Source organism: Opisthocomus hoazin, chromosome 13, assembly GCF_030867145.1.
Source record: "Opisthocomus hoazin isolate bOpiHoa1 chromosome 13, bOpiHoa1.hap1, whole genome shotgun sequence".
Taxonomy (NCBI): Eukaryota; Metazoa; Chordata; class Aves; order Opisthocomiformes; family Opisthocomidae; genus Opisthocomus; species Opisthocomus hoazin.
In genome coordinates, this window is record NC_134426.1 from 27,277,795 (window position 1) to 27,297,206 (window position 19,412).

General features: G+C 55.4%; 2 protein-coding genes across 2 annotated transcripts in view; one reads left to right on the forward strand and one right to left on the reverse strand.

Moving 5' to 3' along the window:
* Positions 1-16,762, reverse strand: BRAP (BRCA1 associated protein). Its single transcript, XM_075434776.1, has 12 exons — positions 16,611-16,762; positions 16,208-16,360; positions 14,431-14,632; positions 13,463-13,652; positions 11,845-11,958; positions 11,214-11,362; positions 8,563-8,638; positions 7,779-7,917; positions 7,180-7,289; positions 5,516-5,605; positions 3,541-3,644; positions 1-2,331 (listed from the first exon to the last, which is right to left on the reverse strand). Exons 1-12 carry the CDS (start codon positions 16,690-16,692, stop codon positions 1,971-1,973), a joined length of 1,770 nt encoding a protein of 589 aa, XP_075290891.1. The 5' UTR covers positions 16,693-16,762; the 3' UTR covers positions 1-1,970.
* The window catches only part of ACAD10 (acyl-CoA dehydrogenase family member 10), a 14,793-nt gene continuing 12,103 nt past the window's right edge, over positions 16,723-19,412 (forward strand). The window contains 5 exon segments of the mRNA XM_075434447.1: positions 16,723-16,863; positions 17,815-17,865; positions 18,391-18,393; positions 18,512-18,641; positions 18,644-18,705. Coding sequence (XP_075290562.1) covers positions 16,723-16,863; positions 17,815-17,865; positions 18,391-18,393; positions 18,512-18,641; positions 18,644-18,705 — 387 coding nt within the window.

The window sequence follows — 19,412 nt, forward strand, 5'->3', positions numbered from 1 at the left end:
TACGGCACGCTGGTTTAATTTTCAATCACATTTTTTGAAAATGAATTCCGAGATACAGTACAGGATCTTAGTGTTCTACACAAAGCAAGCTTCCGGCAAAAGGTCAGAGGATCTTAGCTGCTGTAAAAATATACCTTAAATAAAATAGTTTCTATAGGAGAACAAGCCGTGTTGTACACATCTAGGTCCTTACAAGAATTTACAGAAGGCAGAGGCCTGGTCGCACAACCCGTGCACTAGAAACGAGTCAGTGCACGTTCGTGCTACAAAGCCAGAAAAGGCAGAAGGTCCGGGTGACGGGGGCAATCTCCAAACCCAGGCGGGGGACACAACGAGCGCCCCAACCAGCGCCCTGTATTTCCAAGCGAGGAAGCTCAACGCTTCCAGTCCGTAAAGTCGGGAAGCAGGTTATAACGACTCGCCTTCCCAGAGTCAATTTATTGTAACTTCTTCATTTCAATTGGCCAAAAAGAACAACTTCTAGCAGCGAAGGACTAGCTGGCTGGCGCTGCTCACTCAGAGCCGCGTTTTCAGTGTTATGGGCTAAGATTGAGGCTGTTCCTGCAGTTCCAACAACGGAGGAGCGTCGTACTCCGGTCTGAGCAGACACCCGCGGGCCTCCCCCATTCATTCTGGACAAAGGATTAGCCTGCCAACGCTCAGACTGCCGAGCACAACCCAGCGCCCAGGACAGTCGCTTCTCCAGCCAGGGTAAAACTCTTCCCACCCCCGAGAATCAAGGCTGGTGTATATTCCAAGTGAAAACCAACAAACCCCCCCCAGATTTGTCCTCAAATTTCCCTCACAGGATCTGCGCACCTTTGGGACAAATAACATGGAAGTTTTGCCGGCCGTGATTTTGGCCGGAGCCAAGCTTCCGAGCAGAACGGGCGGCACGGAGCGCCCACAGTAACTGGACACAAGAGCTGCGTCTAGCGGCGAGAGTCAAGCGGCGGGGAGCGCGCTCGGCTCCCCGCAGCCCCCAGCACGGCAGCGCCGGCACGGGCTGGCTGCAGGCAGAGAGGAGGAAGAGTCTTCAAACCGCTCTCGCTGCATTGCTCGCTCTCACCTCGTTCTGCGGATCGCAGCGCTGGAGCTCCGGCCAGCACCCCCCCGGCGGGAACGCACAGGCCCCCCGCTCCAGGGCGATGGGAACGCCGTGGCCGCCGGTAACACGTCAGCGTGCAGCAGCCTTCGCAAAGACGGCTCTAATGCGCAGAAACGCCTGTAAAATAACCACGTCACACACTGTCCGCAACACCAAACTGCCGCGCTGCCTGCCCCAAAGGCAGCAGGCGCTGGCCTTTCAAAGGCCATCTTGAAAATGAAGAAGCAGAAGGAGCACAGTCCCTTAAAGAGTTTAATAGCCTGGATTACAAGCCTTCAGGACTCGTTCAGTTTCTTACACCACTACGATGGTTTATTTTCCACACCTCACTCCTTTTTATTTCCAAGCTACAGTTCTACTCCTGCACTAGCGGTTCTGCAGCGGCAGGACTGCACGTACTAAAAGGAGATGTATATAATCTGATTCACACTGTTTCTTAAATAAAATCATTTCTTAATTGAGAATACTTTCGACCCAGGAGAAGGACTGGAGAAGCCTTACGTGCTGGGCCTAACCTACCCTCCAGCATCCCCGCAGGGAACGCGATGTTTGACACGTACGCGCCCACCCACCCTAAACCAGCACACTCCCCCCGAAGAAAGTCGGACACATGACAGGAAGGGCTCTGAAAAGGTAGGAAGGCAAAATGGTCATCAAGATCTGCCTAAAAATAGCTAAATAGTGCAGTGAAATGCTTTTAAATACCACAGACACCTCCACTGACTGGCAGCCAGTTTTAAAAGCAGCTCTGAAGACAATTTCTAGCTGAGCTTTAGTGAATGGGGGTGTTCCCAGCCGGAGAACGAGCCTGGCCTACCACCGGCATGGCCAGTTTCAGGACGGGAGCAGGGCATTCCGATGTTCATTTGCCCCTCTTGCCCCGGCCTCTCCTGGAAGAAGGCTTGCCCGTGCCCCCCGCGGAGGAGCTGGCAGAAGATGCCACTGCGATGTTGATCTGTCCTTCCTGAATCTCCTGGCGGGTCTCGGCAGGGAGGTGATTGATTTTCTGTTGTGTCTCCAAGTAGAACATGACATCCCGCAACTGCTCCTGGATCTCCGAGATCTGCAGGTCCTTCTGCTCGCAGGTTTCCTTTAACACCCGCTCCTCCTCCTTCAGTTTGTTCTGAAGCAGGGCTTGATTCGCTCGCAAACACTTATTCAGTTCTTGCTCCTCCTTCAGCTCATTGGAGAGTTTAGCCACTTTGTTATTCAGCTGTGAACACCTTACAAATAGAAGCAGAAGTCAGGAAAGCAGTGCACTACACCCGGATCAAACACCGCGGCACCCTTTTCGTTTCCAGCCCCTGCAGGTCACCGATCCCCAGCTGCCCCAGCCCTACTGAGACCACCTGGGACTTGCTTTTCTGCAAAAGATGGGCAAGGGGAGGCAACACAAGCAGACTCTGAAATCCCCCCAGGATTTTCGACCCAGCGTATGGCTTGCGAGCACCTGCTTGTCTGCACGGCGTTACCTGCACATGGAACGGGATGCTGCAAAGCAGAATCCCTTCCTTCGTCCCCCCCAGCCGCACAACCCAGGCGAATCCCTTCCCTCGCACGTCAGGCAACTCCATCTTGCACCAAAGGCCAACAGAGGTGACGGACAGGGCTGGGTGTGCGTGAGCACGGGACTGGAACCTTGAGCACGCGTCTGCAGCTTATGGCATAGGCACCGAAAAGCGCACAGAGATTACATGGGGTCCTCAGAGAGCCAAGGGCACCCAGGGACTCCCAGATGCTGAAGATACCGCTTCACTTGGGAGCAAGGTGCTCCCACGAGGGTATCAGTAGCCTCATGTCTCCCAGCCAGCGCTTCCCTGCTCCTAACAACTCAGTGCTTTTGCCCTGGAAGGCTGCTGGCATCGCACACAGCCCCCTTTCCGCCCCGCAGGGCGAGCCGCGTGAAGCACAGCCCGCTAGCCCGGGTTCCCTGCTCCCAGCAGGGCTGCTGGAGAGGCGGCAGCGCCACGGCCTGCTGGGCTAGGAGGAACGGGGCCAGTGGTTGCGCCTGGGGAGCCGGGCACACTGATCTGCACAGACCCCACGCCCAGCGTCTCTCATCCAGGCACTTCCCAAGATCTACGCTTCCCTCCGTGCCGGGCGAGCCGCCTTCCTTCCCTCTGGATGCATCCGCCAAGGCAGAACAGACTGGCGTCCGCTTCTGCGCAGGCAGGGGAAGGATTACTGAATGCCAAGTACGCAGAGCGTGCAAAAAGAGCCGAGAGCCCCAAAGCTGCGTGCCACTCCACAGGCACTTCCATTCCATGAACATCTACAGAAAGGAGAGGTTTTTTTAAAAACAAGCTGCGTCCTCAGTAGACCAGCTTAAATAGCTCAAAACTGCCCAGGAATGGCACAATTCTTTTCCTTTTGGATGCCAGCGCCCGGAGCTTTCATGGCCGCACGGAACTAAACCTGGCAGCGGTACCCACTTCCTCTCGACAGACTGCTTTTCTTTGAGCAAGTCATTCAGCCGCTGTTCCAGACTGTCACACTTCTCAATGGTCTCTTTAAATTTGGTCTTCATGTTGTTAATCTGTAAAAACAAACACACGGGCGTTTCAAAGCGGTCAAAGTCCTCTGCGCTTTCACGATGACATTCACGTTTCTGGAGCGGTTTCTAGACTTTGACCAATTACTACATCCAGGTAAGCAAAAGCTTTGAGTCCAGAAAAGGCTTCGTTTCGACGAAGACCCCTCTGCAGTTCGCAGCACCCCAGTGAGGAACCCACGTTGCCGTGGAAGCTGCTCACACAGAACAGCGACTCAGGCTGCAAACCTGTGCCAGGCACCCTGGTTCAACCAAAAGCTGCATCGGGTCCCTAACGTCTCGCCGACCGCAGTTACGCGCTCATTTAGCCGTTCTCTCAGACCTTCACTGTATCGGTCGGCAAACTTCAGTTTCCGTCTTAAGGCTTTCCAGTCTCGGGCTTCTGCTCATTTTAAATGAAACCTCCAATAAGTACGGTCAAAGTCTGAACACCAGCCTGCTCCTTTGCTCAGCGCTGACTCAGCAGCTTGCTGTCATCAGGCGGTGACCTACTGACACGAATACCTTACTCAGGCAAAACGCAAACAGAAACACACGTACGTTGGCTTCCTCTTCCCCTCTGCTTCCCAGCTCCAGACTGCTGCTGCAGAAAACCAAGGTCTCCTTCTTTAGGCAGCGCACAAAGCACACCAAAACCTCTAACGTTAAGACTCACTGGTGGTTTTTAGACAGAAATACTTGATTCCCCTGTATTAGCGTCAAAAGCACGCTTGCATGTAGAGGAGGCAGGAATTTCAAGGGAAAACGCTTTCCTGGAGGAGCAATCTGGCCCAACGTCAGCATCGGCACACGTGGTGCCTTCGCTGATGCCAGAGCCAATGCAGAGCCGGTTCTAAGCCTCCCGGCCTCAGCCACGGAATGTTTATGCAGCTGATGGTTAATCTGGGGAAGGGGCCTGAGCACCGATAATGGAACACGCTGCGTCGTGCCACTGCTCCAGGCCAGACTCACACAGAGCCGGCGGTGAGGGTCTGTAACCAGGGAACCAGGTCTGGGGCACACACCGCAGTCGCTTCGCTCTGAGGCTGCTTTGGGGCTCGTGGCTCCTCGGCACACGCAAGACGATTTTCGCTATGGCTTTTCCGTTTACAGGGCCGTCCATCAGATCTCAGGGACTGTTCTTCAGACCAAGGTCAATGACCACTATTCCAGCCATCACGATTTCTACATTTACGATGCTACTTCACTGCAGATACTAAATGGTTAATTAGAAATCACGCAGAAAGTTCAGTTAAGGACTCAACCTTAAATCCCGACTCACTTCAAACCTCGTTGAAAAGAGCTACGCAGAGTGAAAAGCATTAAAATATTCTCACTGGATTTCTGCTCGTGACATTTTGAAGCAGTCCTGCCTACAGAATGCTTTATAGGAGGAGACTGAACTTTTCCCAAAGGGTGATGAAGAGAGAGAGGGGATCAAAAAGAAAGGGCGAATCAATACGCATTTGGAGCGGAAAGACTGCTCCCACTTTCTGCAGCCGAGCAAATTAAAGTCAGCCGGTCTATGCTACACCAGCCTTCCCCAGAGATGCACGTCAGCGTGAGACGGATGGCATCGGCAAGCAGAGATCCTGCAGCAGCGCCGCCTTGTTTCCACCGCTGCTGCAGTCTCCTGAGCAGCGCATTTAAATCCACCATCAGTCCAGGTGGCAATCTACCCGCTTCTGCACCACCGAGCAGCAAATTGCTAGATCTGAGCCTCGAGATAAGGGACCCGTCTCGGAGCCAGCCTGCTCAGCTGGCAGCGAAACAGGCTCCGCGAGGCCACGTCACGCAGCGCTCGCGCTGTACGGGAGGCTCGTGGCACCGAACAGCGTCCAGGGGCCTGCCTCAGCAGAGCCCGGAGCGGAGCTCACCTCTTCAGCCGTGTCCTTTTCTATCCGGACAATCTTGTTTTCCCAGTAGATTCGCTGCGATTCCAGCTGGCTCGTTAGCAAATACGAGTACTACAAACACAGAAGATACGCACAGAACAGTCAGCTTTCGTGTAAGGGTGATTCACAAGCCCGAAGGGCTCCAACACACACATCGATTTGATCAGATGGAATTGAGCATACAGGACATCCTGAACACACGTGCAAACAGCGGATGTGTTTCACCAGTTTGATTTCAAATCAAATCACTTGGTTTTTTGGAAGTCAAGGGAAGCCTTCAGAGCACAACAAACCAGGACCAAGCAAAGTTCCGCTGAGCCGTACCCAGCAGCATGCCAAGAACTTTCCAAAGGGGAGACAGATTTTTGACTGCAGTAGCAGCGAATCTTTACAAGTTTTACAGGAAAATGAAGCATCAGCCGTCCCTGTCACGAGAGTCTGAGATCCCGAAGGCTGAGCGGCCGAGCTCCCCACTGACAGCCCGAAACCCGAGGCAGCAGGGTAAGCGCACGTGTCGAGCTTCGCTGTGAGAGCGTCTCTGGGCAAGCACCCCCAGCCGTGTGTAACTGTCCAACGTTATGGTTCTCCAACGAGTACGGCCCATTCCAGTGCTGTGTTGGGATCTGACCAAGGATATATGCCTTGCATCCCATCTTTTCCCTCCTGGTTCTGCAAATGAGTTACGAGAAGGGTGGAAAACGCGATCATTTCTTACCGTCAGGCTAATAAGCACCAAATTAGGCATTCACCACAGAATTAAATGCGTGCAAAAAGCCTTGAACACTCTCAGTAATGTCAGAGTGCCAAAATACACTGCCAAATTCATTCTCTCTACAAATATTTAGATCTCAGGAGCTATATAGAGGTCTTACATCCTTCAAGCACCAACCTCCCAGAAAAAAGGGTTAAAAATACCTGGTTTAGCACCTAAGCCTTACTCAGAAAATAAACGGAAAAGCAACCAAATATTTATTTGCACAATAAGCTTACGAAGTCTGGTCTCTGCAGGCTGTTCCTCCTCAGATACCCTTGTGTCTAATGCCACTGAAATCATGCTGCAGCGCATCTGCTTAGCAGAGCAGGAATTTTGAGTTCCTCTCCTTTACCCTTCTAGTGAGGATAGAAGAAGCTGGCCAACAGGTAACAGGTACAAAAAAAATATTAATCATTATCTGGTCAAGAGAAGGGAGCAGAGCGGGGCTGGTGTCGGACGAGCCTGTCGGCAAGCTGAACCACCCAAACCGACAGCTCCGTACACGCTGGCTCCCACGCGACGTCGCAGCGTCACTGGGAAGGGTCTGGTGGGCGAGTCCGGACATTCGGACCCACTTCTCTCCCCGATGACCGGAGCGTTTCTAGCAGCGTAACCAGCTAATCTTCTGTCTACCAGGGAACACAGGACGCAACTGCAGCAGCTCGCACTTCGCTGCATTGGCTCTGCAGAGCCGAGAAGAGTTTTGGTTGGTGGGGGTTTTTTTTCTTAAAAAAAAAAAAGAGCAGTAAAAAATCCTGCTTCTGCCCGAAGCCGATTGCCTACATGCAGGGAGCAGGTCTGCTGCATAGGCTGATGTCATTCTCCTGTACCTGGATTTGAAACACTTCCACACAGCAGCGCAACGCAGAGTCCAACAAGCCAAAATATTTACCTCTAATTGTAAGGCATCAATTTTCTCTTCCTGACACATATCTCCCTCACACTCATACTGCACTATCTTCCCGTCGGTTTTACTTGCAACCAGTCGATGGACGTAGTTATCTGCAGAGAGAAAATTCAACCACAGGGAGTTTTAGCTTAAGAACACCCAGGCTGACACCAGTGGAAACACTTTCTGCAGCACAATTAACCATGCAAACTGCTCCAACAGCGTATTAGCGAGGCAGCAAGCCAACAACAGATGTATTTGTTATTTAGCAGAGTTCGCACAGACAACTTACAGGATATTTATTACAACGGCCCATTCCCATACCTCAGGGCAAATTGATGGAAAGGGAGTAACAAACACGTTCCACAGAGGCTACAGGACCGCGCCGGTTCATTACAGAGTCATGTTCTCCCTCCTCCATCTGCTACAGACCCACGAAAACTGCTGTTAGCGAGGAGATGGATGTTCCCAAAAGACATCAGTGGAGATGCAAACCCCTTCATCTCCCAGCAAACTCCATCACAAGTGCTCTTACTACGGGGTCCCGAAAGCCGTTTTACAGCCAAGGTCACCCGACAGGGGGGAAAGACGAGAGCGCTTACCTCCAGCGTAGTCCCAGACCCTGTGGTTGGTCAACTGCATTGCGTAGGTGTGCTGGGTCTCCTCGAAGTGTTTGTAAGCGTGTCGACTCACGTACCGGCCACAGCCTATGTGCCCACATATTAAGCAGATCCAAAGGTTCTGTCAACAGAACGGGAAAGCTCTGTACACACACGGCTGTCGAGCGGTGGGATCAGCGCCTCGAGAAAGCGCGACCTGACGGCGACGGCCTGCTGACGCTGCGTGCATCCAGCCATGTTCCTCGAAAGCGAACAGCGTTTGCTTTTCCCCCTCCTCCTTCGAAGCCTTGCTCAGTTAGCAGGCTAAGGGGAAGGAGGTACCTGCTCCTTCCAGCCAACTACAAGCCTGCCGGTGCTGAGCACGTGGATGGATCACCACAAGCACGGATGGAAGAATGGCCTTGACTTGCGAACGAGGCACCTCAGCAGGACCCCAAAAGCAAGCTCTGAGGAGCACAGACTAGACGGGATCACCAAGTTCAGCGTTAGTTTAGCTGCCTGCCATCACACACGTCTTACCACGCACACTCCCATCAGCCTACGCGCCCACACTTCTTTCTAAGAATCAGAAGCATTGGTCTGAACAGCAAACCTGGGAGGTAAGATCCCTTCCCAGCACTGATTCCAACTCAAAAGGAAAGCAGGTACACCACCGAGTGCTCAAATCAGCCCGAAAGCAGCCACAGAATTAACCCCAAAAGCAACTGGAGCAGCTGTGCCGCCAGATCTAGTCTAGATCTCACTCACCATCCACCCACCTACTTACTTCTTGAACTCCACACTCAAAACACTTGTTCTCTTCCACCGGCTCAGGCGTTTGGCAGTATCTGCAGACAGGACACCTGCAGGGCAATAAGCATCGTGATTAGACACGAGGAGCTCCATCTTAAAATTATGGTAATTAAAACGAGAGCCAGAGAGCTCAGAGTAAATGCCTGATGCAGTGGGACGCTCCCTGTGTGCACGCATCTCTTGGCTCGCATTTACCCCACTCGAATTTGCCTCTGTTCCACACAAGGCTGCTGTCTGTAAAGCTGGGAAGCGACAAGAACAAAGAACAGTTCTTCCAAGCCATTTCACCGCCTCGGCTCGACCTGGTTTTGCTGCAGTCCAGGTGTAGGGAACATCTGCAACCAAAAGCCTCAGCGGGGCTGCCAGCAACCTCAGCCTCTGCCGGCAGGCCAAAACGCCACGACCGAGCTCCAGAAACACCTCCCTGCCTCAGCCACGAACACTGCAAGCAGCACTTGTGCAGACGTGTTACGCATCTCTCGGCGCTCTCCTCCGGCCCGCTGCCAGCCGACACCTCCAGGTCTCCACCACCTGCAGGGTTTTCTGCAGCAGCCACACGCTGCTGTGGAAGGACGCTGTAATTGCACATTGCTGAGCACAGCCCAGCAACAGGGGGAGGCACCGACACTCTGCAATAGGGCTACGAGGATGATGAGGGGACTGGAACATCTCCCCTACGAGGAGAGGTTGAGGGAACTGGGCTTGTTCAGCCTGGAGAAGAGAAGGCTGCGAGGGGACCTTAGAAATGCTTACAAATATCTGCAGGGTGGGGGTCTGGAGGATGGGGCCAAGCTCTTTTCAGTGGTGCCCAGTGACAGGACAAGGGGCAACGGGCACAAACTGAGGCACAGGAAGTTCCGTCTGAAGATGAGGAAGAACTTCTTCCCTCTGAGGGTGACGGAGCCCTGGCCCAGGCTGCCCAGGGAGGCTGTGGAGTCTCCTTCTCTGGAGATATTCCAGCCCCGCCTGGCCGCGGTGCTGTGCAGCCTGCTCTGGGTGACCCTGCTTGGGCAGGGGGTTGGGCTGGGGGACCCACAGAGGTCCCTTCCAACCCCTACTATTCTGTGATTCTGTGCTTCGCCCTTACAACAACCCCGAGGAAACGAGGAGATGCTCCAATTTCACCCCAGCCAAATGGATTTGGTCTCAGCCCTCCCAGGAAGAACATCCCATAACTGTACCCTAAAAGAATCAGTAGCGGGCACCCCGCTATCGTTTCTTCTGAAACCACACCACTGCGCTGCCCGAAAGAGAAGGGACCCAAGCCCAGAAGGAACCTTTCTCCAGACCCTACGCGCTACAGGCTCAGCCAGGGAGCGGGGTAACCGCGGCTGCGCATCCCGCTGCCAGGACTGTTCATGTATTTTTCATTAGCTGCTGGAGAAGCCACAGAAATATTCAAGGGAGGAGACAATTGGATTGCAGTCAGCTTTCTGTACAAATTCAGGCACTTGCAGCCTCCGTGGCGCCTAAGCAAAGTGGACAGGGATTTTCTTTTATCGTTCTTCTAGACTGGGAGCGTAAGTTCTGCTTAAATTCTACGTTAGATATTTAAGTGCTATTTTGGATCTGGCTCCTACGCAGGCTAAGCTCCACTGCTTCAAATTTAAACCGGTTTTGATTTATGGGGGAAAGCAGCCATAGCTGCTTCAATAGCTACAAATCTGATTGATCTTATGGAGGTTCTGTTACTTTGGCTAAAATTCTCCTCACGCTCCGTCAGAGCCTCAGGCAATCCTGTACCAGTGACAGAGAAGAAAACACAGTGATGACTGGCTGCAGTATCTGTGGCTGCCCGCTGCCAGCAGTGCCCAGAGAACGCCAAACGCGCACAGCTGACAGCAGCACCTGGGTGCCAGCCGGGGCCTCTGCAGTCGGGAGCTCACGCACGCCAAAATCCCCCTCCACAGGGCCGGGGAGGACGGTAAGAGCAGGAACAGGAAAGGGTTAGCAGCAGCGAAAAGACGAGCTGCTCTAAGGAGAGCTGCAGGTCGGGCCCGCCGCGCTGCCCGGTGCCAGGCAGGGTCTCTCCCTGAGGCAGAGACCCAGGTGCGTGACCCCAGCCAGGAACGGGGCCTCCCATCGCCCGGCCCGTGCCCACCGCGAAGAGCGCAGCCCCTTCCCCAGCTACGCAGCGACCTGCCGCCGTCCCTGCCTCCCGGCCCACCTCCTGTAGCCCAGCTCTTCTTCATCCTCTCCCAGCACCTGAGGAAGAGTGCGGGGCTCCCCGAAGGACTCCTCCGCTCCAGCCAGGTGTGCGGATCTCTCTACAGCACAGCCCTGGCTGTGCGAATGACCAGAGAGACACCCAAGACGGAGCGGAACAGGGCTGCGTGTGGATGTGACACCCTTTACCCCAGTACTTTTACCCTACAATATTTTAAAATCATCAGCATTTCTCTACAGCTCCCTTCCTGCCTTAGCAGAGGCGCCAATGGGAAACACCGTTCGATTGCTTCTGGCGGGGAGATTTCTCTCTGGGGGTCCCTTAATGGGAAAAAAGAGCATTAGAACTCGCAGTAACTCCTGCCGCCGCGCTCTGATGAGCAGAACCAGTCTGGTCAGAGCACAACCACCACACTCCAACCAGAGTTTTAGATGCGGAAATAAAGAAAAGCCTCTTACGTGGTGTCCTCCCACCGCTGCAGACACTGGCTGTGAAAGCTGTGGTTGCACAGCGTGGTGAGGATCCCGTTCACGGACTCATCCATCCTCTCCAGGCAGACCGTGCACTTCGGGAGCTCGGTCAGATCCATCACAGGCAGGCTGGCCCCCTTCGAAAGAACAAGCAAATCACTCAGCACTTTCCAATCACCGTAAATTAAGCAGCCACATAAGAAAAAGTCAAACTTCTCTCCCATTTTTGCCGGCACTAGGGCACCAAAACACTGCAAAGTACTCCTGTGAGTCTACAAAGGGGTTAGAAATTTATACATTAAAAAAAAAAAGCAATCCTCAACAGACCACAGCCAGGATCCCCATCACAGCACGGACTCAGCGCGGCTGCTGCAGCTGCAGCCAGCCCCATTCTGTCTTCCAGGTTCACTAGATCAGCTGCCTGCCGCAGGTTTAGGTCAGAGGCGAGGCACCAAGCCCACGCGGTCACCAAACAAACTCTCCCAAGCAGCAACAGCACTGGAACGGGAAACGGTGCTTGGGCTGATGCACTTCAGCAGTCCCTGCAGCGTTCTGCCCAGTCCAAATAACCCCTTAACGTTCTCTGAAGCGCGGGGAAAACAAAGCAGACCAAACTTACATCTTCTGATTTGAAGACTTCAGCCCTCTCCACGTAGACCAGCTGGCAAACGTCCTCCTCTATCGAGTTGAACTGCCGGCCATTGCACGCCATATAAAAGCTATCTGCATCAGCCTAGGCACAAAACAAAGGAAGCCAGCTAAAAAGCGAAAACTCACAGCTGATACAACGGAGGAAGAGGAGGAGAAACCTTCTGCGCCCTCTCTTCTCCCCTCCACCAAGCCCCGTCATACCAGAGGAGGTATTTCCGAGTCGGCTCCTGCCAGCAGGCACTGCAGCTTGGCACGGGGTTCAGCGTTACCGCTTGAAGACAAGCGGTGACGTTCGCAGCAGTGACAGCTACTCTGACATCTGAGCATTCAGCAGGAGCAACGGATTTCCCTTCAGCATCTGTTTGGCCCTTTGTCAGCATTTTCAGTGCATTTGCAAAGCCAATTTGGTCTCTGCAAAAATTTAGTTAGAGGGCCACACTGCAGGATGCCAATACTTGTGTCAGGGAAAGGGACAATTTGATTGTGGGAAAGGATTCAGCCCAGGCACGCTCCGAACCATGCCCGAGAGGCACTTGCAAAGAGGCAGAAGCAAACCAAAAGCTGCCAAGCACATCGCCCGTTTTGGCTCAGTAACCTCGCCGAGCCCTTTCGCTCACACATGGTCACACCAGATTGAGGGGAAATCAGCCGAACGCCACGTCCCCACTGCCTGGCCGCTCCCGGCAGCAGCATAAAGGCCTGGGGAGATTTGCTTTTGCTGCCCACGGACACAGCCATCAGGGGTCACCGGGGAACCGGGCTTCAGGGAATTTCCTAAGAAACAGGAATTTCAGGGGGAATTCAGTAGGAGTTTAGGGATTTGCTGCAAGGCTGTAGCACCAGCTGTTTGCCTGTGAAATCCGACCGGACGACACGCAAAGCACATCTCTGCCACTACTGCAAAGAGCACAAAACGCACGCAAACACTGCCTCTGCGCAACGGGCGCGGGCAACAGCTCACCCGGCACCCACGGCTGGGGGAAAGCGCTCCCCCAACCCCCCAACAGCTCACTGGCCGTTGGGAGGAGAGAAGGTACAAGGGAGAGGGTCCCACAGGAACTGGCAGGGGGGATGCTGAACGCTGCACAGCCCAAGACGACCTGCGAGCAGCGAAGGGTGTTATCCAGTTCTCAATTCACCCCTGAGGCTCTCAGTTCTGGGGGAGATTGTCCTCTCAGCTCTGGGGGAGACTGGTGGGAGACCACCCAGCGCCTCAGAAAAGCGGGCCAAAGCTTTCCCAAAACGCAAAGCCCCACCCCTTTCTGTGCAGCGCAGCACCACACACTGCTCTCTTTTTAATACGCTTTGAGATAGCACAGAACTGTGTAGCCTCACTGTTCTTTTTTAAATATCCTGCCAACAAGAAACGGGATAGCTAGAAGACGGAAGCTGCTTGCCTCTGGGTTGAGGTGTGGGACTAATCCCAGCCAGCAGCCCCGGGAAAGCTCTGGGCCATCGGACAGGGCCGCTTCTCCGAGGGCAAAGCGCAGTCTTGGCTAACAGCCGGCCAGCGAAGCCAGACAGCGCTCCTCAACAGCAGTGACGTACGGCAGCGCAGCCACTTCTACAGCAAAGGGACTTCTTACCTGCGAGCTGAACTTTATCAGCACCATGTACTGGTTTGGAGTGGAATCTCGGATGATTTTCATGTGCTCGATGACTTCGTAGAAGGAGGCGACAAACTTCATCAGGTCGTGGCTGGTCATGGTGGCAGGGACGGTGAGGATACAGAGCATGGCGCTGCGCCTGATGTCCTCCTTCAGAGAGGTCATCTTGCTGACAAGGCAACAGGGACACAACGGCATGGCGTTTCAGGGAGCGCTGAGGCAGCGGCAGGTGCGTCACGCCGCGGCCACTAGAACAGCTTTGTGGTCAGTCTTAACCCTCTTTCGCACACTTGTAAATATTAAGAGAAGCACGGGGTTGCGGTAAGCGTCCAGCGCACCCAACGTGAAATGATTCCTCTTTGGCAACTGGGCAGCTCCACCAAACAATGCTGCTCTCAGGAATAATTTGACATCTGTTTTTCTATAAAAACAGTCGAAGCTGGTGAGCCACAGATGCTCGGAACTATTCCCAGCACAAGCCAGCAGTGTTTGTCACCGTGTCGGATTCCCGTTTTGTGTCTCCTGACAGCTTTCAGCAAGACCCGACGCGGACGGTGTCACGCAGTTATAGGGGAATGGCGTGGAACTGTCACCCCCGGTGCGCTTCAGACAGCTCCTGGGGCCCGCCGCCAGGATCCCAGAGACCACGATTTAACTGCGGGATCCCTCCAGAAGCTGCTTTCAAACATCCTTTTTTAGGAATCTGGTCTTATGCTCTTACAGCCCCTGGGACAAGCCCTCTCCACCCAGCGCGGCATCACCCGCAGCTGGGAGACCGCGCTGGCCTCAAGCTCCGCCACCGACGCAACGCTAATTAACCCCGGCGCGAGTCACCCTTCCTGTTTGCCCCAGCCCAGGAGCCACAGCCGCAGGGTGACCGGCTCACCCTTCCGGGCGGTGGCATTACTCAGGAGCAGGGCTCCCACCAATTAGTCAGGCATCCTTACTTTGTTTTGTACAGATGCATAATGCCGTGAACGATCTCGACAGAGGGATTCCCGCTGAAGAAGGAAATCTGGTCAGGGAGCTGTTTTGAAGGCGAGTCTGGAGCAGCCTCACGCTCTTTACTTTGATCATCACGTTTATTTTTGTCCTCAGCAGATGCAGCCTCTGCAGATTTTCTTCCTTCCGTGCCAGCTTTTGTTTCATCTTTCACAAATCAAAAGTTGCCACGTTACCAACGGCGCATCAGAAACGTCCGCTGCTCCCCGAGCACAGCCCACACGTACACGGCAGCGCCCCGGGAAGTCAAACCACAACCCTGAAGGCCGCAGAACGAGACACCGCTCCTCTCCGCTGTGCCGGGGGACGCGCCGGAGCTGCCAGACGCCCGGTGCGAGCCCTGGCAGGAGCCGGTGCTCCTGAGGGAGCTGCTTTTCCTGAGGGAAACCCCAAGAGGCACCGGTACCAGCACAAAGCAGCGGGGACGGGTTTGCCGAGCAGCGGCGAGGAGCGGGCCGCTCCTCCTGCGCTGCTCTGACGGCAGCTCAGGTGCTCGACAAGACTTGGTGGTTTTATCTTGAAACTCCTTCCCTACCGGGGAATTTAAACGTCTGCGGAGCTGAACGGTCTCGTTGCTACGGAGCAGCAACAAGCAAAACAGCAACCGGCCCGCGGCGCAGGCTGCAGTCAGTCAGACCTTTACGGAGTGGGAAGTGTTTGACAGCGATAACCAGCTCTCCCACCCGGCCCCCAGCGCACGTTCCCTAATTCACAGAATCCCAGCATGGCCGGGGTTGGAAGGGACTTCTGGGGTCACCCAGTCCAACCCCCTGCCCAAGCAGGGTCACCCAGAGCAGGCTGCACAGCACCGCGGCCAGGCGGGGCTGGAATATCTCCAGAGAAGGAGACTCCACAGCCTCCCTGGGCAGCCTGGGCCAGGGCTCCGTCACCCTCACAGGGAAGAAGTTCTTCCTCGGGTTCAGCTGGAGCTTCCTCTGCTTCAGTTTGTGCCCGTTGCCCCTTGTCCTGTCGCTGGGCACCACTGGAAAGAATCTGGCCCCGTCCTCCTGACCCCCACCCTGCAGATATTTAGAGGCATTTCTAAGGTCCCCTCTCAGCCTTCTCTTCTCCAGGCTGAACAAGCCCAGCTCCCTCAGCCTCTCCTCGCAGGAGAGATGCTCCAGTCCCCTCCTCATCCTCGCAGCCCTCCTCTGGACTCTCTCCAGTAGCTCCTCATCTTTCTTGAACTGGGGAGCCCAGCACTGGACCCAGCACTGCAGATGGGGCCTCACCAGGGCAGAGCAGAGGGGGAGGAGAACCTCCCTCGCCCTGCTGCCCACACTCCTCCTGATGCACCCCGGGATCCCATTGGCCTTCTTGGCACCCAGGGCACGCTGCTGGCTCATGGTCACCCTGCCGTCCCCCAGCACTCCCAGTCCCTCTCCGCAGAGCTGCTCTCCAGCAGGTCAGCCCCAGCCTGTACTGGTGCCTGGGGCTGTTGCTCCCCAGGGCAGGACCCCGCGCTCGCCCTTGCTGAGCTTCACCAGGTTCCTCTGCCCTATCTCTCCAGCCTGCGCAGGGCTCGCGGGGCAGCAGCACAGCCCCGCGGTGTACCCACCACCCCCCCTCCCAGCTCCGCATCGTTCCACTCCCCTACTCCCTTCCCAAACCGCACAACCCCGCCGCAGCTCCTCGGCTCCGCGACAAGCAGCCGCCCCGCAACCGGGCCGGGCGACAGCCACCGCCCCGCGCACCGGCCCTCCCGGCCCCCGAGGCCGGTACCTGCCCGGGGCTGGATGGTCTCGATGATCACGTCGGTCATCTCCCTGCGGCCGAGGTGCTGGTGGAGGATGGCCGCCCGCTCCCCGGGGCCTTTCCCCTCCAGGCAGGCCGGGACGGCAGCCGGTGCCGCCGCGGTGCTCTCCATCCCGGGAACTGCGTAGGGAAAAACGGAGGCGTTGGTGGAGCGGAACCCCGATACCGGGACCGACCGGTAGCAGCGAGAACGGCGACCCCGACGCCCTTCCCCGCTCCTCAAGCGCTTTGGAGGCCGCGGGAGCAGCACACCCCGCCCCCCCCCCCCCCCCCGCCTCGGGCTTCACCGGGCCCACACCGGGGCCTGACCGGGTCCCCACCGGGGCCTGACCGGGCCGGTCGCGGAGCGAACCGGAGCGGGGAGACTCACCGACCGCGCTATACGTGAACCCGGCGGGCAGCGGCGAGTCGTCGGCCAGCTCCAGCCGGATCACCACCAGGGACACGCTCATGGGGCCCGGGCACCGGCGAGCCCAAGGGAGATGAAGCCGCCGCTTCCGCCTCCGCCGCCGCCGCAGACGCGACGTGATGACGTCAAAGCGGCGGCGACGCGGCGGCGGAGGAGGGAGGACGGAGGACGGAGGACGGAGGACGGAGGAGCCTGCGCCTCGCGAGATTTCCGGGTGAGTTCTCGCGAGATTTGTAGGGGAGGTCAAATGGCGCGGTGAAGCTTGCCCTGCTCCTGGCAAGGCCTGGCCTGGACTAGGCCTAAGGGGGGGTCCGACGCCCCCCGAGGGTGAATTCAGGGCTGAGAGAGATGTGACACTGGGAGTGGAAGCTGAGGGGCTCGCAGCCCCACCACAGGCCCCGTTACCATGGCAACGCAGCCAAGCTGGAGGGACCAGGCCTCATCCCCTTAAGCCAACACCACCACCACCCCCCTCCAAACCCCCCCCAGAAAACCACCTTTTTTCTATTCCCCTCACACCCACCACGCTGGTATCTTGCAGCTCAGGGCCGTGCCAGGGCTTTGGTATGGTTGATGCTTCAGAAAAAGAAACTAAAAGGCAGCCCGGCCATGGAAAGAAGAGTCAGAGAATGGTCTGTGTGGGATTGGAGCTTTCCAGGCCACCCAGTCCAACCCTTTGCCATAAGCAGGGACGTCTTCACCTGGGTCAGGCTGCTCAGAGCCCCGTTCAGCCTGGCCTGGGATGTTCCCAGCGATGGGGCATACTCAACCTCTCTGGGCAACCTGTGCCAGGGCCCCACCGCCCTCATGGTGAAGAATTTCTTCCTTATATCCAGCCTAAATCTCCGCTCTTTTCGTTTAAACCCATCACCCCTTGTCCTGTCGCAGCAGGCCCTGATAAAAAGCCTGTCCCCATCTTTCTTACAAGCCCCCTTTCAGCACGGGAAGGGGCTCTCCCCGCAGCCTTCTCCTCCCCAGGCTGAGCAGCCCCAGCTCTCCCAGCCTCTCCTCCCAGCAGAGGGGTTCCAGCCCCCGGATCATTGCTGGGGCCTCCTCTGGCCCAGCTCCAACAGGCCTGTTCTGTGTGAGAACCTGGTGGTTCAGTGAGGAAGGAGGGGCTTTTCAAAGAAGCCCTGTGACGGAAGGGTCTGGATTTACCATCTAGGAAGCATTGCTGTCCGATCAGGGCAGGCTTTTCACTGCCATCGTTGCTCTGGTACCCAGGCAGGATGGTCAGCTGAATTCACCTTCGCTTCCACCAGCCTCTTCCTGCATATTTCATAGCCTTTTTATTTCAAGACACCTCTAGGATCAGCTGAGATGAGAAGTCAGAGAGTCAGAGACCAGCAGAAAGGCTTTTGCTGCTAGTTCGTACCTGGGTGCGCCCGCTGGATGGAGGCCGTGGTCTCCAGGGAGGGTTCTTAAGATCAGTAGAAGCCCCTCCACGACAGCTCCAGGAACGCAGTGCAAGAATCCTCGTTTGAATAAAGTCTTTTGGCAACAGCTCAGTCTCAAATGCAGATTGCTTTCCTGCCCGCTGAATGGTAAAGCAGTGTTTAACCTGCCTTGATTCCATGGCAGGCACAGTCCTAGCGCGTTTCTTGTTCCCAGATTTCTCTTTCCCCAAATCAGCCCTTTGTCTCTGCTGCTGCTTCTGTAGAATTAGTAATGTGAGATCGCTTGTTGATTTGGTCTAAGCAATTTAGCTGGGAGATTCACTGACTGCCTTCTGCTGCCGAAGGAAGTAGGACAGCCAGATAAGGTGATCAGGCAACCTGCCGAACCAACCACTCTTATTTTCCTCCCTGCTTAAAAACCATTTATGGCTAATTATCATTCTTGGGGTTTCTCTGGTTTCTTAGGCAAATGTCTGTGTTCCAGTGGACTTTTTTCTCTCCGGCTTAATCAGAAATGAGATGATAAAACAGCTCCCCATAATGGCAGAAGCAGTGCGGTGTATCCGTGCGGAAGGTCTGAAGACAGCTCTTCTGAGCACCACCTCTGTCTGCTGCGTGGAGGGAGCGTTCTGCCCCTAGACTGACAGCACTTTGATGTGGTAAGCCTGGATCGATTCCAAACTGCACTTCTGTAGCTAGCTCTGTAGAAAACAGCAACTAAAATTCTTGACGTGCAGGTACCAAACGCACGGCAACCAGCAGCACATGTCAGTAGACATAAACTTAACAGGCCGTGAAAATGTTTCCTGGCATAAGCCATGGCAGTGGCTGGGCCTTGAAGAGGGTCTGAGTGAGTGGCAGGCACCTGCGCGTTTAAAAACTTCATTGCAAAATGCCCCCGCAGCCACACGTGTACGTGTAACAGGCACAGCTGGCGATGTCGGTAAGGGGCTGAGGAGCTGGAACACTATGCAGGAAATAAACATTATTCCCCAGCGCCCCTGCCTGCTTTATGTTTAGTGCTTACTGTTTAAAGGTTGTTTCATCCCAAAGAACTGCAAGGCATCCTCTATACTACAAGAAATGCCGCTACCCCACCACACCGGTCTCTCCGCTGTGCGGGCGGAGACCCCTCTCCCAGCACGCTTCGCTGTTGCAGAGGTGAAGCAGAAGATGAGCCATGAACCTCGAGGCTGGTTCTGGTGGCTTCGCTTTGACAGGCAGCTATGAGGACTCGCCTCAGCACGGCAGAAAATGCGCTTTTTGTGCGCCCCAACTCACATCTTTGAATTTCAGGAGTTTATTCGTGACTCAAGTTTGTTTTATGGCCTTGACTGAGACAACAAAATATGCGAAGAAGAGTTGT

Coding starts and splice junctions, on each gene's coding strand:
- BRAP (XM_075434776.1), bottom strand. CDS start 16,692: ATGAGCGTGTCCCTGGTGGTGATCCGGCTGGAGCTGGCCGACGACTCG. Junction 16,361..16,610: donor GTTCACGTATAGCGCGGTCG/GTGAGTCTCCCC, acceptor TTCCCTACGCAG/TTCCCGGGATGGAGAGCACC. Junction 13,653..14,430: donor ATGCATCTGTACAAAACAAA/GTAAGGATGCCT, acceptor TTGCCTTGTCAG/CAAGATGACCTCTCTGAAGG.